At 36.4% G+C, this 20,282-nt stretch overlaps 1 protein-coding gene across 5 annotated transcripts in view; it reads left to right on the forward strand.

The window, feature by feature from the left end:
• Nucleotides 1–20,282, forward strand: part of pleca (plectin a) — a 156,447-nt gene that overhangs the window by 101,385 nt on the left and 34,780 nt on the right. For 4 of the 5 annotated variants that reach the window (XM_089122836.1, XM_089122840.1, XM_089122839.1 and 1 more), the window contains 5 exons: nucleotides 5,610–5,671; nucleotides 11,674–11,763; nucleotides 14,988–15,065; nucleotides 15,329–15,421; nucleotides 17,922–18,088. In XM_089122836.1, the coding sequence (XP_088978962.1) occupies nucleotides 5,610–5,671; nucleotides 11,674–11,763; nucleotides 14,988–15,065; nucleotides 15,329–15,421; nucleotides 17,922–18,088 (490 nt within the window). Of the gene's footprint in view, nucleotides 1–1,497; nucleotides 1,848–5,609; nucleotides 5,672–11,673; nucleotides 11,764–14,987; nucleotides 15,066–15,328; nucleotides 15,422–17,921; nucleotides 18,089–20,282 lie in introns of those variants that run through there. The other variant, XM_089122838.1, reaches the window with a different exon arrangement.

Consider the following 20,282-nt stretch of genomic DNA (forward strand, 5'->3'; position numbering starts at 1 on the left):
CTGCACAAGATACGTTTGATACTTTTTCTCTATGTCTAAATATTCACTCCTCGCAAGTATAACTTGACTGTAACTAGAGATATGCTAGTTATAAATACAGTAATCATTACTTCATTTAAGCAGAAAAAGTTAATTGTTGTTTCCAAGCTCATTAATGTTAACGTTAGCAGTCTTGATGATAGTGCCATTAGCTAGCTTTGTGGTTAGCTAGTCTATGATGAGCCATAATTTAGCAATAGAAAACATCATACTGCAAATTATAAAACATACATTTTCAATATAACAGGCCAAGGAGAGATGATTGAAGCGTGTTTTGTCCGTTTTTATTTTTTAAATATTCATTTATCGGCCATTATAACTGCCGATACCGATATTTTGGATAATGCTTAATATCGGCCGGCCGATATATCGGTCTGGCTCTACTTTAAATGGTAGTGGTGCTATATAGCACCATGACCACCACAAAGAACCCCTGAAGAACCCCTGAAGAACCTTTTTTTAGAGTGTCACGACCATGTCAAAGTCAAAAAGTAGCTTGGATACCACTCTGCCTACAGTGACATCTGATTGGTCCAAAATTCTCTATATTAAACATGAAATGTGTTCTGATTAGGGTTGGGTATCGAGAATCGAGTATCGATTGGAACCGAGACTAACTTTTCGTTTTTCCCGGAATCGTTCAAAAGTTAAAATTTCGATTCCTAGTTTCGATATTCACAGTCCGCCGAGCGGAAGAAGAAACAGCTGAACAACACCAACGAAGAAGCGTCTACCGGAAGTGTTGGCATAACCACGCGAGTCGAACATGAGTACCTTACGTTGGCGATCCAAAGTGTGGCTTCACTTTTCTAAAAATAACGAAATCTCGGCAAAATGCAAAATTTGTGACAAAAGGAGTATTTTTACAGAAGGAGTATTTCCTTCAGAAAGGATTATTTCGTTCAGAAAGGCCGTTGGTTAGCAAGGTTAGCTAAACTTTTTTGACCCTGCCTCTTAAAAGAATCGGAATCGAGAATCGTTAGGAACCGGAATCGAAACAAGGAATCGCAATCGGAATCAGAATCATTCAAATTCAAACGATACCCAACCCTAGTTCTGATTGGCTTTTAGTTTACAGACAATATACTGTGTTCAGACTTTTCATTGGTCACATCCCCAGGGCAGCTGCTTCTCTTGTGTTTGCAGATGTGAGCTGCGGTAACTGTTAACTATTTTCGAAGTATGCAAGAAATGTGCGGCTTTTGTGCTTCTGAGCTGAAGTACGTATAGTATTTAAAAAAGAACGATGAATCATATTCTCTGCTGTGGTTTTCTTTTTTCACTTTTTGCTGTTTGTCATGTCATTTCCTCAGCTGTACACCATCAACATGTGCATGGTCAGCCACAATGTTTTTTTGTGTGTGCGTGTTCACACTTTTTTCAACCACAAAATTAGATACCCCCATCCAAAAAAAAGAACGGCTTTTGTATTTATAGCCTAAAGACAGGTATTTAGCACGAAGTGTGGAAAAAGAACGCCAAGGGAGAGAGAGAAGCAGAACTGGAGGGGAAGAAAAGTTACAAAAGGGAGGGCGAATCGAGCAGGCTTGGAACACACCCACTCGACTGCATGGGTCTTCTCTTTTGCTTTTTTGAAACGCCAGACTGGGTGAAAAGAAACAGTTCAGGTGGTTTAAACAGATCGGTAGAAAGTGTGAAACTGTGGCTTTACTGAAAGAACTGAAGTGCAGGAATGGCTGTATATCAAGGGTACAGAACGTACTCCACTGACAGCGTCGGCAGTGATGTGGTCTTCTCAGATGAAAGCCCTTACCAGGGGATGCTCAGGGCCATGGATGAAAGAAAAGGTACAGATTCGTCATTCTTCCATGCTAGCTATCAGAGACTAAATCTATTTATTTTTGATATCCTATTTAATCTTTACTTGATAAGTTCTGCAGTATAATATTATCATCTCCAGTCGTGATATGTAAATTTGGGCTAAAAGGACTGTTTTTATAATTTACACACACTTGAGGTATAATTCAACAATTCTGCATCATAATTGGCTCTCCGTGGACTGGTGAAAAGTACTTGTTATCTTTCCAACTAATGATAAGATGGGAAATATGTCAAATGGATGTTTTGGGGCTCCAAAAGGAGGGGCCATTGCAAAGGCGTATCCCAAATCTGGGTTGTGGTCCTGTGTGCACACGATTGGCATGTTAAAAATAAGGTCTCAGTTTTGGTTCAGCACAGCTCAAACGCTGTATATGTCATTGATTTATTTCTGACTATAAATTACACTGACTTATTACTTCATACGGTAAAACTCCATTCCCTCAAGCCATGCTTTCAGTTTTACGAGTGTCAAATTCAAGCTGCTGTGTGCAGAGGAATGCGTTTTCCCTCAGATCTTGTTTCTCCTTGTCTGACCATGAAAGCTTGAAAACCTAAACTAAACTAGGCTTTTATGTCAAATATGCATGTAAGGCGTTACCTTTCAATAAGTTACCTTTCAATGAGGCTCCACATGGCTGTTGAAGTTTTGCTTGGAATTTAAAGTGCCACCCTGATCTGGCCTTTGACCTTTCAAACATGTCTCAGAGCTGTTCTCAGACCAGGTCACTGATGGAAACTATCATTACTCAAAACTGCAGTAAAACGCACCACCTGTGTCGTCTTTTCATGTCTCCACATGCTTCTGAATGTTTTGTGGTTTTTTTAATATGTTAAAATGTAACAATGTTACTCAGTTGTGGTTGACTAGAATGTTTAATGTTTCATAAAGGACTTAAAACAATGAGTCATTGTGCTTTCAAAGGAATTGGTTTTCGTGATAGCACGGGTTTTGAGAAACAGGAAGTGATATGGTGATGCCAACTGGCGTTGTCACCATGGCAACAGAATGACAGAACAACAACATGCATCCTGTGCCCTGCAGCTGTTTTGATATAGCTAGTTGTCCTGCATAATGTTATCGTGTTGTGTTTTGATGATAAACAGAACTTTGGAGGTCGTATCACAAGAATTGCAGTCACGCTTGCTGGTCATCAGAAACATCATCAGTCTTAGTGATTTATCTGTGTTCATCTCCAAATGTTTTCTCTTATTGCTTTCATGCTAGCTCAAGTGTAACATCAGATAGTCAGAAAGGAACCTGAAAGTGGCATTTATACTGGTTTTATCGAATGGTTCTCTTATATAATGTCATAATGCATTTTGGATTGTTTTGTATTGTTAAACCCATTAGATTACTTGTGGAACATCTCATTCCTTTAGCACAGCAAGTTTCCAAATAAATGTTTAATGACATTAATGATGGTAATTCAAGATGAAGGTAAACATAGAACATTTGAAGCTTCTAAACAAATTGAGGAGAAAATGAAATAAAACAGTGCTGGTAAAACCTTATTTGAGGTCAGTCATGGGTTTCTCAGAAGCATCTTGTTCCCATCACATATTGGAAGATTTTAGGCTGTCCCAAACAAAAGATGGCCAATCGTGGCAATTCCTGTGGTCGTGGCTCCTAAACGGTGGCCGTGGTCCTACGTCAGACATTCAAAGACGGCCATTGTCATGGTCTTGTGACCGAAGATATTTGGAAGATATAAAGATGTCTACTGACTAAAATTGCAACATTAAATGGCGTATTGATCAACGCGACATGGCACTAAAACTTAAAACTACCTCAAGCTCCATGCCAAGTTGGTCGCTTTAGTCTATATTCTCCTCTTTCAACTGCTCTTCTTTTTCAGTGCACATAAAACACAACTTTTTTTCTATACTAACTTACATCATAGCCTACGATGCATGTTGTATCCAAGTTTATTAGATCCATGTAATCAGTGGTGGAATGTAACGAAGTACAAATACTTCGTTACTTTACTTAAGTACATTTTTCACGTATCTTTACTTTACTTAAGTAGAATAAATAGTGCATACTTTTTACTTTTACTTCGTTACATTTTGCAGCAATTATTATACTTTCTACTCCGCTACATTTCTACAACTTCTGTTACATTTTCTGATCAGTTTTTCCCCTGCCAAACCGTAATCTGACCGTCCATTCGTTGCGCGTTTGTCTCGTCAGTGACGTTTGGTTGCCATAGATACAGTATATCAACCCGGTCACATGCAGTGTGTTTATCGTACAACTAATACGCGAAAATTTGTTTTTACGTGCATAGGAAACGCACCGTGTGTAAGCTTGGTTAGGATTATGGCAAGCCAAGAGGTTCAGAATTACACCATAAATTAATCTCGTTTATTGCCAGACATAGTTATTAATATAGTAAGGATAAGCATGATGTGTGTATATTGCCTAATTGCAAGCTTGTTTCAGAAATGGTGGCAACATTTTTTTTTCCATGATTATTGAACGTCATTATAGGAGTATTAGGCTGAATGAGTTAGAATTAAATGTTTTATTAATCATTAGAAAATAGTCATTAAGAGGATAAATTGTTATGCAAGTACTTTTACTTTTAATACTTAAAGTACATTTAAAATAAGGTACTTTTTACTTTTTACTTAAGTATGGTTGTCATTGTGTTACTTCTACTTTTACTAAAGTAAATATTTATCTGGTTATTTGTACTTTTACTTAAGTACTGAGATTCAGTACTTCCTCCACCACTGCATGTAATACAATGTGATTGGTAATGATCTTGATGATTGCCAGAATAGGACAGACTGTAGCAGGGTTACGTTACAGACTATTATATTATTTTTGTTAATTATTTATTTTGCTACTAGTGAATCACTAGTCACTAAGATCTGCAAATGTCTGAACTCAAGTAAAGAAAATAAAACAAAGAACTGAAAAAAGTTAAGTCAGTCATCTGCAATTTAAAGAGCTAAAATCATTCACTCTGTTCACTTTCACCAGTGCAATTTTTGAAATCCTCAAACTAGCAAATATAGACCGCTAATTTACTCGCTGGTATCTCTAAGATATGCATGTTCACAACGGGGGCCCACCCAATCACAGTGCACAATTTTGGGTAATTAAATAGGCTACCACTGAGAACACTGCGATTCTGCTTCATAACATACACTGCTATTCAAAAGCTTGAGGTGTGATTACAATTCAAAATAACTTTTTTCTACTTTTATTATTTTAAAGGCTAATTTATGTGATGGCAATGCTGAATTTTCAGTCTTCAGTGTCACATGATCCTTCATAAATCATTCTAATATGCTGATTAGATGTTCAAACTGATCTTTTCAGGATTCTTTGATGAATATATTTGAAATAGAAATCTTTTCTAACATTATAAATGTCTTTTCTGACACTTTTGATTCAATTTAAAGTGTAAATTTAAATTCAGTCCCTTTGCTGAATTAAATATTTAATTTCTAGCAAAAAAAAATAACACGGACCCCAAACTTATTGTAGTGAAATTTTATAGAATGTAAAACTATAACGATATATCGCGTGCAAATATTATGAAAAACATGTGCTTCTCTAAAATCCTCTCAATGTGAAACCACATAAAGCACTATTATCTGAGAATAAAGAGAACTACTCATCAATTCAGAAGTTTCCTTTGGTATGCTATTTCATTTGTGGTTTCCAGTGTTCCTCTCTGATTTGACTGAAATTTTGTACTTTTTGTGTCTTGCAGATGAACGAGATCGAGTACAGAAAAAGACCTTCACAAAATGGGTGAACAAGCATCTGATGAAGGTATTACCATCCAGATAAAAAATTCAAACAATCGAAAACGATTCTAAGTTAACAGCCGTATACAATTACTCGAGGTGCTTGAGAATCATACGGTCACAGAGATTCAATTGAATCGTATTGTGAATCATATGCGATGTGCATTTTCCTTTTGCTCAATGGTTATTCTATACTCTTAAAAATAAAGGTTATATATTAGCATTTCCTGTTCCATGAAGAAACTTTAACATCCATGGAACAAAAGGTTCTTTATAGTGGAACAATGTTTCTTTAGATGTTCTTTCTTCACACTAAGAAAAAAAAGCCATTTTTTACATTTTGCTTGTTGATTTATTAATTGGATTTCAGGTCATGAACATATTGTTTGAGAGTGTAGATAAAAAAAGAGAGAAAATAAAATTAATATACTCTTAGTCTAGTTTGACCAACTTTATCAATTCATTAGTTACAGCTGCTTAATTGGGAACAATTAGCACATACTAAAATGACACAGAAAACATTGTTATTTGTCTGTCATTACATGGAAAATAACAGGGTATACCGAAGTGCAAGAGTGGAAATGATAGGAGAGGGAATTGAGAGAAAAGCCATCAGTTCAGTGGGAAATACAGTTTTTGTTTGTCTGTATGTGAAAACATATGGCGAATGTACTGTACTTTTGTGCCACCGCTGCGGAGATCATGGTGGTTAAATAATCATCCTGTATACACCCAGTACACTGCACTGCTGAAAGGTGCTGTTTATTTATTTATGAGTGTTTGAGGATGAGTCATCAACATCTGGTCTCATTTTATATCCCCTAAGAAACAGATCGTTTTCTTGGTACCACTTGTTTTTCTTCCGGCTATCTGGCCCACTGGCGCCCCCTGCCCTAGCTGCTGCCACGAGCAGTTGTGCCAATTTGAAACAACTGTTTTACCCTAAAACAAACAGAGAAAGCAAAACGAGTGATGATTTATTGTACTGTAGTGACAATTAGATCAACAATTGTCAAACAAAACTTTTTTATCTAGATTTAATTATTATATATTCTTCAGCTCTTATGACCTCATATTAGACATTGCATATTTGTATATACTGTATATATATAAATTAAAGAAAGGCAGACTTCCTTTTCCCTTAGTTTTTCTACTTCATCACCTCTGGAAAGATGAATGTGTATTTAAAATGGGTCATTTATGTGGAAGAAATGTGAAATTCTGTACTGAGAAAAGCCAGAAAATGTATTTTTGCTTATGTGGATGAAAGACAACAAGTCCCAGAATGCACTTGCTTCGCTGCCCTAGGAGGCCACACCTACTGGTAACAGAGCACCGTAGTTAAACAACAAGGATAGGCTACTTGTGAGTCTCCATGATGAGTCTGCCCGAAAATGTGTTTCGAGATCGCCCAAAATGTCCAGGATTCGGCTTTTGCATTCTACAGTCGCCATTCATTATGTTTACTGTGATGAGCAGGACAAGACGTGAGGCTGGTGGCGTGATTCCTGATGAGCGACACCTGAGAGACGCACCGGTCTCATGTTTCTCACGGAGGAATTTTCTTAGCAATGTTAAAACGCACATCAACCGATCACTTGTTTAGCGTTCATGTAAACACTACATTCAGATTCACCAATCGGAATGAATTCAGTTAGATTGAAACGAAAGCTGTACATGTAAACATGAATGGCGACTGCAGAAAGCAAAAGCTGAATCCTGGACATCAACGGCCAGGCATGTCGGTGGAAAAGAGGATGGTATTCAGCTTTCTCCACAGAACAAGACCCTGCTAGCTTAGCTTCCAAAAAAAGATGGCTGACACTATGTGTTTATTCTGTGAGTGAGATCCCACCCTCTATAGAGTGCCGAAGTGATGACGTCACTTTGTAGGACAACTCGGAATCTAGCGGCGCATGGGTTCCCTCATTCGAAAAGCAATGCATTTTCCCCATAGACTTTTGGGAAATCGCAAAAAATAAGATCTGTGTTCAACAAAGACTTGTGACCCTTACACGTTTTGTCTAGCAAGATAATCTTTACAAGTTAATCCCATATTTATACATTTTGAAGCTTATATAAAGATTTTAAAAAACACAATCAGACACAATAAAGTTTAAAAAACCACAAGCAGGTTATAACTGTGTGTTTATGTCATAGATCAAAACGTGAAAATTTTCAGAGGCTTTGTTCACCACAGACCTTATTTCGGGCGATTTAGCAAAAACCCATTCAAAAATCCCATAGGCTTTAGAGCGAGGGAACCGTAGTGCTAAAATGCTAACTCACTTCCGCGTTTTGGCCTACAGAGTGACGTCGTAACTTCGGCACTCCATTGGGTGGGTTGAGACTGACTGTAGACTTGTAGTCTTTAGCCTCTGGCCAAAAAAATCCTCAGATGACGCAAAATGATGATTTTTGTGTCATCAGAGGATTTTTTTTCCAGGACAAAAAATACATAAAGGGTTCGTACAAGGTGCTTGAAGTACTTGAATTTGACTTTTTGAAGTTTAAGTCTTGGAAAACCCTTAAAAACAGCCATATTTTTGAACAGGTACTTAAAAAGTGCTTGGATTATTGATTAGTGTTTCCACTAAATCAATATTTTCAATCAAAATGAATGCTGCAGCCTGACCGAGATATAGAGCTATTTCGCAGGATATTATTAAGTATATGATGCTTTCATTTAAAGAACTTTCATTCTTCTGGTCAATCATATATTAATGAAAAAAAAAAACAGTTTGAATGAAGGAAGGCGATATCTTTGTCATATCCTTTCAATGGTTCATGGGATTTCCCATGCCTGACTGCGCTGGTCAATGGATTGATCTCTATGAAGTGAAACATCAGATACCTTATATCTGTAATTTGATTTAAACACCAACAAGTTGTTTAGTAAAAAATCATTAAATTATTACATTTAATTATTAAAATAAAATAGTTAAGCACTTTTCATTTTGACTGAAGCTGTGTTATTTTTTTAATTCTGCTAGACTGATGTTTCTCCCTCTTCCTCCGAGGATGAGTAGGGTTTATTTGGTGGTCTGCAGTTCAGATCGAGTGACTCACAGGCTTTACTGTGGGTTGTTTGTGCGCCGTTTGGGATGGAAACCTGGGACAGCAGCATAGCCTTTCTGTCTCTCATTTCAATCTGGACACAGAGAACGCCAACCTTTAAGATTAAAAAGGTTTATTAAGAATGAATTGCCAAAATGATGGTTTCCGCAGATGTGTTAGTGATGTTTCATTGCTCGTTCAGGCTTAATAATATGCTTGGAATTACATTTAAAAGACAATTAAATATAGATGTTATGTCGCATACAGTACATTACTGTATGTGCAGTGCTCTATCATATTTAATTTGTTGATTCATAATTGATATTAAATCTAAACAAATATATTGTTTCAGTCATCATTGTATACATTTAAATGCACATTTAATGATTCAAATCAATTTAAATGTTAAATTCACCTCATCATACAATACTCTATTCATTTCACTGTTATATCTGTTTGTCTCTCACTGTCTATCTTACAGTTCTCATTGTATTTCCCATCTGGTCCAACCTTTCTCTTTTTTATCTTTCCATTTCCCATCCTTTCCTCCATGTGTCTATGTCAGCACTGGAAGGCAGAGGTAGGTGGTGTCTGTGATCACACCTTTGCAGAGTGACTTGCATGGGTTACACATGCACCGTAGTTTCTGAACCTAGAGCTAACACACACGCTCCCTGCCTTCCTTGCATGAAATGCAGTGTTCTAACACTTAAGATGCCCCCCCACCTCTTGTGTATTCTGTCTCCTTTAGTACTTTCTGTGTTTACTGCTTCAGCCTCCAGATATTGTCCTTTTGTCAAAGAGTACATCCAGTTTCATTAGAGACAGTGGCCCACAAATGTATGAATTTTGTTGTACAGAACCATCTAACATGACTTTCCTGAACCATTTTTGTAAATAAAATCCCAAGGTTATTTTTAATGGATGTCTGGTGTTAGTTCCCACATTGTAAACTGAGTCACATATGGAAAGCTCTGTCTGTCTGTTATTTATTTATTTATTTTGTGAGAAAGGTCAATTTAAATGACCTTGTCCTTGACCCATATTTTCCACAGAGATTGGGAGCGTCATGATATTTGCGGTGTGTGTGTGTTTTGTGTGTAGTCTTAAAGGCAAGGCATAGTTCACCCAAAAATGAATATTTAGTCAGTATTTACTCACCCTCAAGTTGTCCCAGCCCCGTAAGACCTTCGTTCATCTTCGGAACACAAATTAAGATATTTTTTATGAAATCTGAGAGCTGGATCACTCCTCCATACTAGTCCATAGGCTTTTTGATGGATTGAAACTTGCCGGCCTCGAAAAGTTATTAAAGACATTGTTAAAATAGTCCAAGTGACTACAGTGGCTCAATCTTAAGTTTATCAAACGACGAGAATACTTTTGTGCGCAAAAACAAACATAAATAACGACTATATTTCAACTATTCACTTCCTTCTCTATGGACCTCTAGTCAGTTAATGTAGTGTGATAGCGTAGAGCTACGTCACACGTAGGCTCACTATTGGCCGACGCTGGTCATGTGTGTGATGCGTGTGACGTATAACAACAGAAGCTTACGCTGTTACACTCATAGATATCTGTATAAAGGCTAGATATCTCGTCCGCGCTGCTGGCCAATGGAGGTCAACGTCAGCACCTGGCGGCCATCTTGTCACAGGCAGCTCGCTCACTGGTAACATTGTTTTAATGGTGCATGTACTCTTTAAATCACCATAACTTGCTCAATTTTCTACCGATTTTCAAACGGTCTGATTTGTTATAAACGGCAGAGATGTAGTTATGACACTGCATACTTATGAATAATAAGTGTATAAATAAATAATCATCCAGAATTATAGCCACGTTGATAACGTTTGTAAGAAACCAAACCGTTTGTATATCCGTCAAGATTTCAACGAGAAAAGAGTATTTTTTACATCAGATACCACAGAGCCCGCCAGAAAGCCTGTCTGTGACAAGATGGCCGTCGGTGATGACGATAAATACTCCGCCGTGAGACATCTAGCCTTTATATAGATATCTATGGTTACACTAGTAACCTGACTCTGGGCTCAGAGAGAAAGACATGAATAGTTTAAATAAAGTCATAATTTTTGTGTTTTTTTGCGCACAAAAAGTGTTCTCGTCGTTTGATAAACTTAAGATCGAGCCACTGTGGTCACTTGGACTATTTAAACGATGCCTTTAATAACTTTTCGAGACCGGCAAGTTTCAATCCCTCAAGAAGCCTATGGACTAGTATGCAGGAGAGATCCAGCTCTCAGATTTCATCAAAAATATATTGATTCGTGTTCCGAAGATGAACGAAGGTCTTACGGGGTTGGAACGACATGAGGGTGAGTAAATACTGACAGAATTTTCATTTTTGGGCGAACTATCCCTTTAATACTTAGAAAATAGATTTGTATGGGTTCTTTTTTAAATTAACTTAAAACTTTCTTTTGGAAAAAAATATGGGATGATAATAAAACAATAGGTATGTATAGTTAGATGGTCATCATTATCAAAAAATATACTTACCTATCAAGTCATTTAGCAGTTGACACATACTGTACAATTATTTTAAATACAATACCATTCAAAAGTTTTATGTTGGTAAGAATTTTTAATGTTTTTTGTGATCAATATTTTTAAAAATAATATTTTAGTGCTGCTTAATATTTTTTTCAGTATTTTTAGATCAATAGAAAGTTCAGAACAACAGCTTTTGTTTAAAATAGAAACATTTTGTGACATTATTAATTTCTTTACTGTCACTTCTGATCAGTTTAAATCTTACTTTTTTTTAAGTAAAAAAAAAAAAAAAAGCTTACTGGCCCCATATTTGACTTCCTGATGCTATACAGTCAATCAGTTATAATAATCAAGCATTCCTGAGTTATTAGCATAATATTGTCTTAACCATACAGTCTCACACTTCTCACAATTTCCATAATTTGTAATGATTTCCTGTTTGTTTTTTGTCAGGCCCAGCGACACATCACAGACCTGTACGAGGATCTCAGAGATGGACACAACCTCATCTCACTGCTGGAGGTGCTGTCTGGAGAGACACTGGTAAGTTAATGCTGATGTGGGATCACATTGTCCCTCCACAACCCTATTCAAAACCTAGTTCCAAACATCAGTCTGGCAAGGCTAACTCTCCCTACCTGGATCTCTTCCCCTAACATAAGCCCCTCGTCTACCTGTGTCCTCTTGCTTTATAGACCCTTTGTGATTAAGTGAAGTTACCCTTCAAATCTGCATCTGATTGGATAGTCCTATAGTTTTAACACCCTCAGATTTGTTTTGCATGCATCAATGTTTGACATCTGGCATTCAAATCTGTATGACCAGTGGGCGTAACCATGCATACAGAAATGTGTTGGTAGGAATGAATGCCTCCTCACATCTCCCCTTCCTGATGAGCACTTCTACTGTGACTGTGTCTTTTTTGCATTGCGTCTCACTCCTTTAACACATTAACAATCTGACATTTTCTGCCTCAGTTTCAACTCTGCACCGGTTTGACCCCCTTGACCATTCCTTTTTCAACTTCCTGTTTGCTCACCTCTGCCCTGACCTTGACCCCTTTGCCTTTGCCTCCTCTCTTGCGATGCTCTTGCTGTGGTAGCCGAGGGAGCGAGACGTTGTCAGGAATTCGCGGTTGGTGAGTTGGGTCTGAAAATTTCCGGCTCGCCTCCCCGGAAAGGGGTGTGGCATGTGTCACTGCCAGGGGAAATGTGTTGTGCATGATGTCACTTCCTTTATCATGTCGCCTGTTGACAGTGCTGTCCTCCCCCCATGTTCGAGAAAGTATTCAGTTAAAAAGTCAAATAAATCACGCTACTATTCGTATAGAGTGTAACAGTGCCCGCTCCCTTTGTCAGCGGTGCTGGTTCCGGAAGTTTTTAAAGAGTTATATGCCATGAACCAAAATCAGACAAAAAGAAGAGACTGTGTACTTAACAGTTTTAGTGTGGGAAAGAACTACAATCCCATGAACCATTGCGAGCAGCAATCAAATGAAAAATGTTCGAGAAATATAAAACTACTCAATTATGTCATTTGCAGTGCTTCATGGGAGTGGGCGGAACTAAAAAGCTATTTTGGAGCTTTTTTTTTTTTTTCACCTGATTGTAATTTTCTACGAAAGCGTTTTGCATTCACTTGAAGAAAAAAATCTACTCTGTTTTTCTGAATTAGTGACTCAAAATTACGAAATAATTTTTCATTAACGAGTTAATTATATCAGAATTACGAGATAATTTTTCTTGGAAAAAAAGTTTTTGCTCTGTTTTTCTGAATTAATGAGTTAATTATCTCAGAATTATGAGATAATTTTTCTTGGAAAAAAAGTTTTTGCTCTGTTTTTCTGAATTAATGAGTTAATTATCTTAGAATTACAAGATAATTTTTCACGGAAAAAAGTTTTTGCTCTGTTTTTCTGAATTAACGAGTTAATTATCTCAGATTCCAAGAACACAAGATGAGATGTTCCTAACCTTTGTGCAAGCACTCCCAAGAGTTCTCAGAATTACAAGATAATTTGTCATGGAAAAAGTTTTTGCTCTGTTTTTCTGAATTAACAAACTAATTATCTCAGATTTACGAGATAATTTTTCATGGAAAAAAGTTTTTGCTCTGTTTTTCTGAATTAACGAGTTAATTATCTCAGAATTACAAGGTAATTTTTCATGAAAAAAAGTTTTTGCTCTGTTTTTCTGAATTAATGAGTTAATTATCTTAGAATTACAAGATAATTTTTCACGGAAAAAAGTTTTTGCTCTGTTTTTCTGAATTAACGAGTTAATTATCTCAGAATTACAAGATAATTTGTCATGGAGAAAGTTTTTGCTCTGTTTTTCTGAATTAACAAACTAATTATCTCAGATTTACGAGATAATTTTTCATGGAAAAAAGTTTTTGCTCTGTTTTTCTGAATTAACGAATTCATTATCTCAGATTTACGAGATAGTTTTTCATGGAAAAAAGTTTTTGCTCTGTTTTTCTGAATTAGTGACATGATTATGTCAAAAATTCAGAAAAACAGACCAAAAACTTTTTTTTTCCATGAAAAATTATCTTGTAAATCTGAGATAATTAACTCATTAATTCAGAAAAACAGGGTAGACTTTGTTTCCTCAAGTGAATGAAGTACGCTTCTGTAATTTTCTGAACGCCGTCATGGGTAATATCGTTTTTCACCAGGAATATACAACTGTTAAACACAATCATTTAAAAAAAAATAATCTGAAATAATGCGGGATTAAAAATCGCATAGCTCACAGTAGGTCTGTCTTTAAAGGTTTATAGGTTATCGTTTAATTTTTAATTTTTTTTTTTACTTCCGGAACCCAACTGTTGCACTCTATAGGACTTAAAAAGTCAGGGTGGTTATTCAGTGTTTTTCGGTTCTTGTTTTTGTGATGGAATGTTCTGGAATGCATTGCATTCACTTTCAGGGAACCATTAACTACAGGGTTTTAGGAATATAAAATCGTTTTAGTTATGCATCGATTCATGTCTTCTCATGTTTGCAGAAAACCTTAGTGACATCATGCACTGCAAGCCAATAAGAGCTTGGCTCGTGGGACAGCTTAGCTTTTGATTGGCTATTTCTTGTGATGACTGATTGACAAGTGTCATTGCATGTTCTTATTGTATGCTGGTGCATTTTGTCCACATTTTGGCATATAGTGGGTGTATTTACATTCCGGTTCATAGATTCATAGATAATGAAGCTGGAATATCTCTGGTCCTTGGCTTACAGAATAATAAGGCTATGATCTAGTACAATGCAGTTGTCTTTAAAATATTAGAGTGTCGTTTCTGCGTTTTTAAAAAATATATATATATATAACGCATTGTTTATTTCATGAAATGTCTAAGATGTTAGAAAGAAATCGTGAATTTGTCAAGTTATGGTTTACTTTATCTTAGGGATGCACAAAAATTAATCGAACATAATTAGACATTAATTTTGTATTGTTTTTTACTTTTTAAATAGTCTTTTTCTGTGCAATTTAAAAGTGCAAAGCAGTTATCAGTGTTACTGTTCAATAAAATGTTTGAAGAACCATATTTTTGTGTTTGAAACAGGCAAGACATTATTTATAATAGTCCTATATCTTTGCTGGTGCATCCCTACCCTAGTTATTGTTACGTTTGTTTATTTAAAATATTTGTTTTATCATTCATTTCAGTACATCTATAATCTAGGCCTTCACATAACCGCATCTAAATCTTTGAGAACTCATCTTCCTTTTTTTTAATCTCTGCTTATATTTGTTTTCCAGCCCAGAGAGAAGGGTCGCATGCGCTTTCACAAACTACAGAATGTACAGATCGCACTGGACTTCCTCAAACATAGACAGGTACAGTGAACCAAACACTTTACAAGCCATTATTTTATACATTTATAAATCAGAGATGTAATACATATAAAGCTAGATTTTATTGGTGAGAAGTTATGATAGCTTTTTATTAAAAACATTCACTAACATTCTCAATACAGATCATGTGTTTATTTTTTTAATTCCCTCCTGCAGTACCTTTACAGACCCACAGAGGGCTATGGACTCCTATGACCTGGCCTTATACAATTTCACTTTTTAACGCAGATCTCATTGTTTGACAGGTGAAACTGGTAAACATAAGAAATGACGACATCGCAGATGGAAATCCAAAACTGACCCTCGGGCTAATATGGACCATCATTCTTCACTTCCAGGTTTGGTGTAGCACCGGTTGTGCTTTACCTACACATATCAGACACACTCTTATTCGTCTTTATATGCTGTCTTTAGGTTTGCTTCACAGATTTCCGTTTCCCCTTTAACTGTTTCAAAATGTTTTAGACTCTCAACTTACTGTTACTATTGCTGTAACAACAGACATCTGTGCAGACTTGTGAAAGGGTTTAATGAATCATCTGGCAATAGTGAAATAGAGATCACTTTTCATCAATGTACCAAATATAAATCTCACAAAACACAGCAAAGTGTTGGTTGTATTTTCAGATGTGATCTCAAGTTAAGTGATTTTTTTTATTTAAAAAACAACAAACAAACAAAACAATAAAGAGAACCAACCCGAGTTTTGTACCAGGTACATATGGTTGGTTTTCTAGGCCAATGCACTGTTGTCTTTGCATTGCTGTTCAAAGTTTTCTCTCATCACGAGGAGACTGGAGCACATTTGTAAAAAAAAAAAAAAATCAATAAAACTCAAGCGTCCATCTTCTTGGGATTATGGGCAGGGACGGTGTCCATTTCGGTTGGTGACTCACATGTTCCCTTAAGGAAGGGGAAGCAGGCACGCTGGCATGGTGGTTTGGTGACTCATGAGACCAACCGTTCTGTTTTTGGTTGTGGGATTGAATCTTAATTGTGTTCTTTTCCTTCCATTTTTTAAATGCATTTGTCATTTCACAAAAGCTCATTGTGTAGAACTTTTTGAACGAGTCGCATTTTTGGTTATTTTCAGCAAGTTTAAGTTGAGTTGTTTATCTGGTCGGACATACCTTAGAGTAAAGGTTATATATAATACAATAAACACACTGCAGAATTGGTAAAAGCAATGCAGAATATAGCTTAAATGATGCATTATCTACTATTGAGTCTGGGACCAAATCTTTGGTAGTTCCTTTTAATTGTTGAGCTTATTCTTTTTACAAACTGTGAGAGGCAAGGAATCCTGCATTGAAAGAAACCTTATATGACCCTCTTGGCTCTCGTAAAGATAGGCTGCGAGGGAGGAGGACGTGTTTCCGTGTCTGAGTCATTGTGTACATCCTCAGTATAAGGATCCAGAGGTTTAGGCCAACCAGACTTCCCAACAAAACTCTTATAATTGGAGGAAACTTAAATTTTAGCCGTTGCACAGTAATTGCCCAAAGGGGAATCCTGATGATGAGTCACCAGAGGAGCGAACACATGCAAAATCACAGACTAAAAGTTGAACAAGCCTCTTATTATAAACGAAACTTATGATCACTGCTAACCACAATGTTTGTCCAATGTCCATAGTATCTTGGCAACAGTGAGGATATTTAAAGTATACTTCTTTTTTTTTTTTTCTCAACCTTAAATTATGAAATGGCATATTTTCCCAGAGCATTATAGGGTAGTTTTTTATTATTGGAAAAGCAATAAACTGCACATTTTTAACTATGAAACAGACATTTACTGAAAACAGTGTAAACTTTGTTTGAATATAGTAACGTAAATTGTTAACTGCATTTAGTCAAAAATATTATATAATAATTTCATGATACATAATCTGTTTTTTTCAAACCATTTTTACGTTGATTCTGATTTTATTCATACGAAATATAAAAAGTTGTTTAGTTTCCAAATATGTTCAGTCTGTTTTCTATAATAATTAATTGCAATTAAACGCATCCAAAATAAAATTGTGATTAATCGCATCCAAAATAAAAGTCTGTGTTTACATAATATATTTGTGTGTGCTGTATATAATTATTTTCTACAAATAAATACCTATGCATGCATGTATATATTTAAGAATTATTTGCGCTTAAATTCTGTATATATTTATAAATACATAATCTATAGTATATAAATATAAATATTTTATATATGAATAACACATTTTCTTAAATATATACATGCATGTGTGTGTATTTATATATACAAAATAATTATATACAGCACACACAAATATATTATGTAAACAGACTTTTATTTTGGATGCGATTAATCGCAATTAATTTTTGCACAGCCCTAATATATATATATATATATATATATATATATATATATATATATATTGATACATGCATGTGTATTTATTTATATATGCAAAATAATTATACACCGCACACATATATTATGTAAACTCAACTTTTGCTTTGGATGCGATTAATCTTTGTCCAGCACTAATATGACAGTAATTTCTTAATATTTTTAGGGCCTTTCACACCAAGGACTATAATTATAACAATAACAATAAAGATATAGTTCTAATTGTTCTAAATATAAAACAATAGCAGAGTCCACATCACAACTATAATGATAACGGCATAGAGAAACGATATAGTTGGGCATAGCATTAGCACAGTATAGCATTTAAATCAGCAGATAAAAAACTGCAGCATGCATTTAGAATAAACAGAACGATATCATCCGCTGGTTCATTGTCTAGTATTTTTATATGATTATACATCATTTGTTTTATTGAAACTATATTGTTTTCCTTTGCTCCATCAGATCTCCGATATCCAGGTGAACGGTCAGTCAGATGATATGACCGCCAAGGAGAAGCTGCTCTTGTGGTCTCAGCGGATGGTGGAGGGCTACCATGGCCTGCGGTGTGACAACTTCACCACCAGCTGGAAAGATGGCAGGCTCTTCAACGCCATCATCCATAAACACAGGTAGAACCTCCTTGTAAATAGAGAAAATGTTCTTGGAACTGAGGCTTAGCATTTAGAACACATGCATTTAGCATTTAAACCACGATGCTCATATGAAAGAGGCAGATTTATGAGGCAAAACTCTTTATAAAGTGATCTTAGTTCTCGAGAAATGACAAATACGCTTGTATCTCAGGGCCGTTTATGCATTTTCATCTCCAGACTTGCTTGCTGTATTTGCCATGTCAATCACAAACCACTTCTGCTCCTTGCCGGGTCTATAATTTATGCCCTAATTCCTGCCTTTTACCAAGTGATGTTTGACAAGAAGCAAGATTAGTCATGTTATACTTAAAGGTATTCACCTGTTTGCACTTTCATGTGCACACATGGGATTCAAAAAATTTCATGCAACATCTTTAGAATTGCTGACCTACTGCAGCCTTCATACAAATACCTCATAAAGGAGTAGTTCACTTTTTAAAAAAAACTTTTGCTGATCATTTACTCAGCCCCATGTCATCCAAGATGTCCACGTCTTTCTTTCTTCAGTCGAAAAGAAATTAAGGTTTTTGATGAAAACATTCCAGGATTTTCTCCATATAATGGACTTCATTGGGAACCAAACGGTTCAAGGTCCAAATTAGAGTTTCAGTGCAGCTTCAAAGGGCTTTAAACGACATTAGACGATGAATAAGGGTCTTATCTTGGACCCGAAAAAAGATTTGTTCATTTTGATGAACGAGTTCGAACAGGAGAGTCACGAACGCTCATCACAGAACAGAGCGAGGCGAGCATTTGTGCTTATAAAACTTCAACTTTTTTATTTATTTTTTAAATGACTGATCGTTTCGCTAGATAAGACCCTTATTCATCGTCTAATGTCGTTTAAAGCCCTTTGAAACTGCACTGAAACTCTCATTTGGACCTTAAACCGTTTGGTTCCCATTGAAGTCCATTATATGGAGAAAAACCTGGGATGTTTTCATCAAAAACCTTGATTTCTTTTCGACTGACGAAAGAAAGACGTGGACATCTTGGATGACATGGGGGTGAGTAAATTATCAGCAAAAGTTTTTTTTAAAAAGTGAACTACTCCTTTAACCACATCAAACTTGGTTGAGTTTAAGTAACATTTTACAGGATTAAGTTCAGGTATGTTCCAATTGGCGCTGATGAATGGAGTTCAAAACTAGAATCACGTAATTAGGGCGTGTTGAATCTAATAGGATCCCCAGAGGGTGTGTTTTTCACATTCAGCTGCAAAGCTCAGGTTCACCCTACACTACCAGGCACAGATGACACTTGAGATTTGAGCAAATAAGGAGCGGTTTGTCTTCCCTCTCGCTTGCAATTTAAACATTATGATACTGTACAGACTACAATTTGAACGGCACTGGGAAAGTAAACAAAACACGTGGAGTGCAGTTGAAGCTCTCAAAGCTTGATGGAGGGTGTTTTCACCGAGGAACGACTTTGCTAACCGTTGACTGGATAGTAAATCGCATTGGGAAAGAATACTCATCTGCACCCTGTGTGAATCAAAGAATGGGAAATTGAATCCAACGCAATGTTCAATCTCAAGAAGAAGTTCCGCTCCAAGAAGAGTCGCAGCAGCTCGTCCAGCCACGGATCCGTCAGTGACCTGGAGGACCGAGTGGTCATGCTGTGTGAAGATGTGCCGTCAGAGGCTTCTTTCGATTCGGGCCAGGGGTCCATCAGCCCTGGTGCCTGCTCAAGTGGTGGATCCCAAAGCGGAGATCTTGAACATGTCATGGAGCAAAGGCTCTCTAGAGACGGGTTTTCTTGCAGGAAGGTGTTCGTCTCAGATGCTGAGATTCCCTGGGGCCAGCCATGCTACCTGCTCTCCCAGACAGTCAAACAGCCGTATGAATGCTTTGGTTTTATTTGTTGTATTAAAACGAGAGAGCAAAGCAATTCTGCCATTGACTTTGTAGCTTTAGCAATTTAACTGATACTCTAAGTAATTCCTAGTAATTGTGTGTGTGCATAATTTCAGAAAGTTAGCGAGGGCACACTATAAAATGATTTTGTTTTGCTAGACTTTTCAGGTTTTCATGTTCCTAAGAGGCTGCAGAGCATGTGTGTGCATGTATTTTTACAGTAATTGTTTTTTGGCACCTTGCAGTGATTGCTGTTGAGTGAGTACTTAGTCACATAAGACATACGCTTTTTTTTTTTCTTCAAATCTCTC

Source organism: Pimephales promelas, chromosome 18 (assembly GCF_988280905.1).
Source record: "Pimephales promelas chromosome 18, fPimPro1.hap1.1, whole genome shotgun sequence".
NCBI classification, from domain to species: Eukaryota; Metazoa; Chordata; class Actinopteri; order Cypriniformes; family Leuciscidae; genus Pimephales; species Pimephales promelas.